The 8,708-nt window shown below is 41.6% G+C and overlaps 1 protein-coding gene across 1 annotated transcript; it reads right to left on the reverse strand.

Annotated features, from left to right (window-relative positions):
• Nucleotides 1–2,290: 2,290 nt before the first annotated feature.
• On the reverse strand, nt 2,291–4,210 carry LOC123591113 (cationic amino acid transporter 3-like). Its single transcript, XM_045464898.1, has one exon. It carries the CDS (start codon nt 4,110–4,112, stop codon nt 2,355–2,357), a length of 1,758 nt encoding a protein of 585 aa, XP_045320854.1. The 5' UTR covers nt 4,113–4,210; the 3' UTR covers nt 2,291–2,354.
• Nucleotides 4,211–8,708: the final 4,498 nt, after the last annotated feature.

The raw sequence follows: 8,708 nt of genomic DNA on the forward strand, positions 1-8,708 counted from the left end.
TCTCAGATGTACAATATAATGATTCAACAATTCTATACATATCTCCAGCCTCATGAAGATAAATGCGTTCTTAATTCTCTTCATCTATTTCACCTACCCACCACCCACCTCCCCTTTGGCAACCACCAGTTTGTTCCTTGTATTTACAAGTCTGTGATGGTTGGTGCACCTGGGTAGCTCAGTAGGTTGAGCGTCCAACTCTTGATTTAGGCTCAGGCCATGATCCCAGCATTGTGGGATCAAGCCCTGTGTTGGGCTCCGTGCTGAGTGTGGAGCCTGCTTGAGATTCTCCCTCCCTCTCTCTTCCCCTCTCCCACTCATGTTCTTTCTCTCTTTCTCTCTCTCTCAAAAACAAATTAACATTAAAAGAAATATTCTCTCTCTTCCTCACCAGCACTTGCACTCTCTCTCTCTCTCTCAAAAATAAAAAATAAAACAGAACCTGAGGTGTTTTTTTCATTTGTCTCTTTCTATGTATATTTGTTTGTTTTATTTCTTAAGTACACATATGAGTGAAATAATTTGATATTTGTGTTTCTGTAACTTATTCCACTTAATATTATAACAACAAGGTCCATCCATGTTACAAATGGCAAGATTTCATTCTTTTTTATTGTTGATTATATTCCACACACACACACACACACACACACACACACACACGCACACGCACGCACACACACATACACCACATCTTCTTCATCATTCATCATCAGTGGACACTTGGGTTGCTTCCATATCCTGGCTATTTTAAATAATGCTACAATAAAGATAGGAGTGCATATATCTATTTGAATTCATGTAAATAAAAACTTTTGGGGCGCCTGGGTGGCGCAGTCGGTTAAGCGTCCGACTTCAGCCAGGTCACGATCTCGCGGTCCGTGAGTTCGAGCCCCGCGTCAGGCTCTGGGCTGATGGCTCAGAGCCTGGAGCCTGTTTCCGATTCTGTGTCTCCCTCTCTCTCTGCCCCTCCCCCGTTCATGCTCTGTCTCTCTCTGTCCCAAAAATAAATAAACGTTGAAAAAAAAATTAAAAAAAAAAAAAAAAACTTTTGTACAGCAAAGGAAACCATCAGCCAAACAAAAAGGCAAACAACCTAATGGGAGAAGATATTGAAAATGATATATCTAATAAGGGGTTAATGGAAACCCCTTGGGTTGTATAACTCAACACCAAAAAAAGTATAAACCACTACAAAACGGGCAGTGGACCTGTATAAATGTTTCTCCAAAGGAGACATACCAGATGGGCAACAGACACATGAAAAGATGCTCAGCATCACTAATCACCAGGGAAATGTAAATTAGACCTATAATGAGGTATCACTTTACACCTATCATAATGGCTAAAATGAAAAAGACAAGAAATCACAAGTACTGGTGAGAGTGTAGAGAAAAAGGAACCCTTATGCTTAGTGGGTGGGAATGTAAATTGGTGCACCCACTATGGAAATTACTATAGAAGTTCCTCAAGAAGTTAAAAATAGAACTATCATATGATCCAGTATTTCCACTATTGGGTATTAACAGAAAGAAAACAAATTTTTTCTAGTTCCTTTTTATTTATTATTATTATTTTTTCATATGAAACTTATTGTCAAATTGGTTTCCATACAACACCCAGTGATCACCCCAACAGGTGCCCTCCTCAATACCCATCACCCACCATCCCCTCCCTCCCACCCCCCCCATCAATCCTCAGATTGTTTTCAGTTTTTAAGAGTCTTCTTTAGTTTAGCTCCCTCCCTCTCTAACTTTTTTTCCCTTCCCCTCCCCCATGATCTTCTGTTAAGTTTCTTAGGATCCACATAAGAGTGAAAACATATGGTAACTGCTCCTTTTTAAAATGTGTTTTAGTTTTTATTTTGAGAGAGAGAGAGAGAGAGAGAGAACACAAGCAGGGGAGGGGCAGAGAGAGAGGGAGAGAGAGAGAATCCTAAGCAGACTCTGTGCTGTCAGTGAAGAACCTAACGTGGGACTTGAACCATGAGATCATGACCTGAGTTTATATCAAGAGTCAGACGCTCAACTGCCTGAGCAACCCGGGCACCAATTTTCTAGCTCTTTTAATAAGAACTTTTTAAAATCCAGTAAGCAGCTACAGACACAATTAAAAAGTAGACAAAATTTAAAAAAGGAGAAAAAGCAAAGACAAATCCTTCACTATGTAATAAATACAAAGTCCTATTAGTGTTCCTCCACTAACATTCTGTGGGAGGCCTAGCTTTCCATGCACTCAAGAGTATGTTCCGTTATTGTACAGGAAGACCAGACTGCATTAGGGTGTGATGATGTCAAACCAAATATGTACTGGCACTGCTGAGTTCAAGGTCACAGTTTTGGTCTTAAGTGAGGTTAATTGACCAGGCTGTGCTGGATCCCATAGCTGAAGTAGATAGCAAACCCAATCAGCATCCAGACACCAAGTATAGCCCAGGTGCCAGCTGCCATCTGCATCATAAGGTAAACATTCATGAAGATGCTCAGTACTGAGAGGAAAGGCAGACCAGGGACCTTAAAGTAAAGGGGAGTGGAGCTCTGAGGCTGTCTCCAGATGACCCCAGTGAGCCCAGTGATGAGCACCAGGAGCACCACAACCACTGAAATCCACACTGGGTCTCCAGAAAGCAGAACTGGCCACTGGGCCAGCACCAGGCAAAGAAGAATGATGAGCAGAACAAGCAGTGAGGAGCAAACATAGACAACCTGGCTGGAGAGTGGAGTGGGGATGGAGCTGCCTGGAAAAAGTAATCCCTGTAGAGTCAGCTTCTCTGCTGCAACTTCTCTATTCCCATCCTGCACCTCTGCTTCATTTCCCCCATTATGCATCTCAGGCTGATACCTGACAATGAGAACACCAAAAACCAGCAGAGAGAAAGCTAGCAGGCGCCCAAGTGACATGAAGCCCAGAAGATCAGTGAGCCCAAAAAAGAATACTATGACTAGTGCAATAATGCCAAAGATCACAGTGGCCACAATGGGGATGTTTGTGCCAGTTTGGATCCTGGCAAGGACAGGGAATAGGAGGCCATCCTGTGTCATCATACGTATCACCCAATGTATGGGGAATATAAAGTCAAAGGAGTTGATAGAAAGACAGAGGAATCCAAAAGCTACAACATAGTAGGCAGGGGCCCAGCCAATATGCAGAAATGCCTCAGGCAAGGTGCTCCCACGTTGAAGCTGGTAGTAAGGCACCATGAGTGTAAGGGCTGAAAAGACACCAAAATACACCAAAAGACAGATGAACAGTGAAATCACAATGCCCCTGGGGATGGAATGTTGGGGATTCTTGGCTTCTTCAACTCTGGTAATAATAAAAGTGAAACCCACAAATGTAAAGAGACAGGTAGCTGCTCCACGGAGAATCCCCTCGAAGCCAAAAGGCATAAATCCTCCAGACCCCAGGGGGCCCAAGCCAGAGGTGTCATTGAGTCCAGCCTTTATGTAGTCCTCTTCTGTGAGCTGCCAGTTGTGCAGATCCCCCTTAATGAAGCCAGCAATGATGACAAAAATGAGAACAATAATTTTCATCAATGTGAACACTTTGGTAACCACAGGAAGCTGCCTAATCTTCCAAGTCAGAAATCCTATGAATAACAACACAAGGAACACAACAAAGAAGACTAGAACATCTGCAAAAACACGGGAAACATTTAGTGAGATGTTGCCATGCAGCATCTGAAATATCTGGTTTCCAAAAATATTGTCAAAAACTAAGATCCAGGCTTGGGTCACAATGCTTACATAAACGGTATTTATGAGGAGGAGGTTCCAGCCAGTGATAAAAGCCCCGAGTTCACCTACAGTGACATAGCTGTAGAGATATGAAGAACCAGAATGTGGAACTCGGGAACTAATCTCTGCATAGGTCAGCCCAGTCAACACTGAAGTTAGGCCAGCCACCAAGAAGCAGATCACAATGGATGGTCCTGCTTTATCTCTAGCCACTTCGCCAGGCAGGATATACACAATTATATTCATTGTATGGTCCATACCCAGGGCCACTATATCCAAAGTGGTCAGGCTTCTGGCAGTCTCAGCCACAGGTTGTTCCAGTGTACGTCTGCGTACCAGCTTTTGACCAAATCTGCAAAGTGCTTGACACAACATTCTAGCTGGAATTGGAGTAGATTCTAGGATCTGAGAGCTGTGATGAGAGCAGGGAGCCGTAAGTCTCAGATCAGGTTCCGTGACACTGAGGTAAGCTGGGTTGGGTTGGGGATGTTGCAGCTGGTTGCTCAGACTTCAGTGATGCTGCTTCATATTTCTTCTGCTATGCGCTATCCCTCCATAATGCCTAAGACATGGTAAACAATAAATATTTACTGAACAATGGTGTTCAACTAACAAACCAAAGTTCAGAAGTCACATGTCACCTGGTACGGCCTGAATATCAGAGAAACTGACAGAAAAGGACATCATAGAAAAATCAACCCTGCTTTCCACCCAGAAAAACTGCCAAATATCTCCCAACATTCTCTTCTTTTACATAATACATGGCATAATTCCATTTTGGTTTGTCAACTTAATGTAACTTTATGTACTAATTAAGCTGTAAAACACATCAGGGCATGAATTTATTGCACAATAATTCACATACAAGATGTTTGCATGGTGCTTAGGCATGAGTTATGACACATTTATTCACAGAATGGAGGGTCTTATTGCAATTACAGAACCATTTTTGAAATATCATGAGTATAAATATAAATATTGGTCCCATGGTCTTAAAACCCTTAGCCCCACAAATCAGATTCCAAGGTCACATGTCACTTTGGCCCCCTTTATCCTCATTCTGCATTACCATTTAGCTGTATTGATGACAAAGAATGTACAGTCCAACCCTTCCTTTACCCACCTGGCCACCAGGGTACAGTGAAAAGAGAAAAGGGAAAAAGGGGTAGGGCCTTTATAACTACCTGCAAAAAGGAGAGCTACAGACTGTCTGGTGAGGAAACACTGGAGAAATGGGTGAAGCAACCAACCAAGTGTCCATTACTAAGAAGGGAGAAGAACGAGAAAGGCCATTTTGTGAATTCTGACATTCAATGAAACTCACCCAAAGCAACCAGACAAAAATTCACTACAGTTATGTTCACAGTTATTATGAGACTGTGATAGGTAGAGGGAAAAAAAGTAATTCACCTAGCTCAGTAGCTCACAACCAAAACAATTCCTTCTGTCTCTTCCCTCTCTGGGTTCCAGGCGAGAAGGTGAGCTCACTTCTGCAGAAAGTCTCCTCACTGACCACACTGTGCTCTATAAACACCTTGAACCATCTGTGATGTCAGCTGCTGGCATCCTGCAGCAGAATCTGCCCTGTTCTGTGAGCTTGTAACTCCCTATTAAGTTCCACAAGGAGTTATTTTTAACTGGCTTAAAGTATTATCTGAATATATCAACTATATTTTCTTAATGAACAAATCCTGCATGTGTTTCCTCCTCCCCTCCCCCAGCTGCTATTCAAATGTCCCCCTCCACAAGCGGAACAAGGTTTTAGTTGAACAATTCAGAGGAATGTCCTAAAAATAACTAGTGGAAAACAGAGAAAACAAAGTGATGGAGCCCCCCTCTCCTCCCTACTTAGGCTTTGTGTTTTCTTTATTTTTCTTTATTTATTTTTATTTTTAAGAGAGAGAGAGCAGGATCAGGGGAAAGGGGCAGAGAGAGAGAATCTTAAGCAGGTTCCATGTTCAGCCTGGTGCCCAATGCAGTCCTGGGATTATGACCTGAACTGAAATAAAGAGTTGGACGCTGAAATGACTGAGCTAGCCAGGAGCCCGTCAGGTTTTAGTTTTGAGAGAATTTTAGGAAATGTTGTCAGAGGTTTCAAAAGAGAGAAAGACCAGGTCAAACTTAAAAAAAATCTCTATAGATGATCAAGAGGACCCCTTGGATTATGGGTCAGACCTTCTTTCTACAAATCCATCTAGACTCTTTATTTGCCATTCACCAGTTCCAATGTTATGATTTACCAACAAACACCTGAGACAGATAAGGAAGGTCAATTAACTCAAGGAACTTTCTACACTATGAATGTGATTGATGTGTCCCCACTCATGTCCAAGCTTCAAACTCTTCAGTGCTTCCCCACTGCCCTTCCTTCCTTCATAGTCTTTCCTTCCTACATCATCTGACCCTTACTTATTCCTCCAGCCTCTTGCCCTTCTCACTTCCTACTCCAGCTGCAAAATCCCATATCCACCCTGTTCCCTTGCCTCTAATGCCCTATTAGCACTTCACATACTAACCCCCAATTCTCTTTCAGTTCTCAGCTCAGAAGTTGCTTCCCCAGAAGTCTCCCCTGACCCTTATGCTGCCCTTCTGGTGTGCATTCATAGCACCTGGGTTTCCCCCATATTCCATTTATTCTGATGTGTCAGAATTCCAGTTCAGCTGCCTGTCTCCTCCAATAGACTGTGAGTTAGCTCAATAAATATTTGTTGAACAAATGTACAAACTGAGAAGAGAAGCCTGAAAGAGCCCATAACCCAGAATTCCTATCTACTTGAGTTTGAGATACATACTTTGTAGCCAAGCAACCTTTATGCACCTGGCTCAGGTAAAGATATAAATGGTATTACCTTCCTTGTAGAAGTCAATCAAAATGAAAAGTGTGAACCAAAATCTACCTGTGATAAAACCTTGATCTTCACATTGTTCACGGCAGGTATAAGCCACACATAGGTGATAAAGAATAGTTTGCCTTTGAGGACACTTGTTTAAAACTACCAGGCTGCCTTGGGTTACAGGTAACCAACCACCCATGCCCTACTTTTTTGAAGGCATCATGCTCAGGCCCTATAATCTAGGTAGCATGTCCTTAGGCAAAGGTTCTCACTTTGGGGGACAGAGGGAGGCATAATGAAGGTACCTGGGGACATCTTCAAATTTCATATCCTGTCTCTCTGTAGATTCTTTTCCAATTAGCCCTGTACTTCCCATGACTGCTCTAAATCACCCCAAAATGAAAATAAATTGTCCTCAATTTCAAAGGGAAGAGATTCTAAAAGTTTCCTTTACAGGAAGGCAGCACAGTTTGGTAGTTAGGAGTTAAGGCTCTGCAGGTAGACTGTTCAGGTTCAAATCACAATTCAACTTATACCAGATGACTTTGGACAAAGTAGTTCACCTCCTGGGGACTTAGTTTCCACAACAGTCAAGTAAGAATGAAAGTAAATACCTCGTAGGGTAATTGTGAGGAGTAAGTGAAATGATGCCTTCAAAGTACTTACCTCAGTGCCTAGCAAACAACATGTACTTAATATAATCTACCTAATGTTTAATATGGAAATCTGACCCAAAGTTTCCAAACTTGGAAAATCAATTAGTCTTTATAGATATATAGCCTCAAAATCACCCACTACAACTCAAGCCTGTGAGCTAGCTGTCATGAGACAATTAAAAGTTTTATTCTTTTGCAGAGCAGAAGTTTTTATCTTGATGAGGTCCCAATAGTTCATGTTTGCTTTTTAATTCCCCTGCCTTTGGAGATGTGTCGAGTAGTTGATGAATGGATAAAGAAGATGTGGTTTATATATACAATGGAATACTACTTGGCAATGAGAAAGAATGAAATATGGCCATTTGTATTAATGTGGCTGGAACTGGATAGTATTATGTTAAGTGAAATAAGTCAGGCAGAGAAAGACAGATACCATATGTTTTCACTCATATGTGGATCCTGAGAAATTTAACAGAAGATCATGGGGGAGGAGAAGGGGGAAAAAAAGTTACAGAGAGGGAAGGAGGCAAACCATAAGAGACTCTTAAATACTGAGAACAAACTGAGGGTTGATGGGGGGTGGGGGAGAGGGGAAAGTGGGTGATGGGCATTAAGGAGAACATCTGTTGGGATGAGCACTGGGTGTTGTATGGAAGCCAATATGATAATAAATTATATTTAAAAAAAAGAAGGATTTGGAATAGAGAAACCACAAAGGAGATGTGGAAAGACTTAAGATTTAAAATTTAAATTTATATGTATGAAAACAGTATAAATAAAAGGAAAAAAAATAAATGTTTTATTCTATATATTTTGCCTTGAACTTCAAAGGACTCTAATTAGACACACTCATACATGCTGGTGCTAAACACATGGGGGATCTAGGCTTACTGAGTTATACCAGGCATCAAAAAATGAAGGAGTTGAAAATAATAATAATAATAATAATAATAATAATAATAATAATATTATCCTTGCTTACAGATGCCGCATCTCATTTCTGGAAGAGGCAGGGCTGAGTACTATAGAGGTAAGAGCAATTAACATTATGTCAAATCTTTGGATTTGAGCCTTGTTTCTTCTGCTTGACTATATAACCTCTTCTGCTTAATCCCTCTAAACCCAGATTTCCTCATCCACAAGAAACCTTACTACACTTCCCTTACTGGATCGAAATGAGAATTCCATGAGAAGATACAAAGTATCATGTACTCCTGGTGGGAGTGTAACTGGGCCACCATCCTGAAGCACAATCTTAGCGGAATTAAGAATGTACAACCCCTCCCCACACACACACACACAACCCGTCTACAAGGTAACACCCAAAGGAACCTCTCTCCTGAGTCCATAAGGAAGCCAATATGAACACGTTCAATGCAGGACTGTTTGTGGTAGCAGGGAGTTGGAAGCTATGCCAGCATCTGTTACTAGAGGGATACATAAGTAAAAAGTGCTGTATGTGCACAATGAAATACTACACA

The sequence above is a fragment of the Leopardus geoffroyi genome, chromosome B4 (assembly GCF_018350155.1).
Source record: "Leopardus geoffroyi isolate Oge1 chromosome B4, O.geoffroyi_Oge1_pat1.0, whole genome shotgun sequence".
Taxonomy (NCBI): domain Eukaryota; kingdom Metazoa; phylum Chordata; class Mammalia; order Carnivora; family Felidae; genus Leopardus; species Leopardus geoffroyi.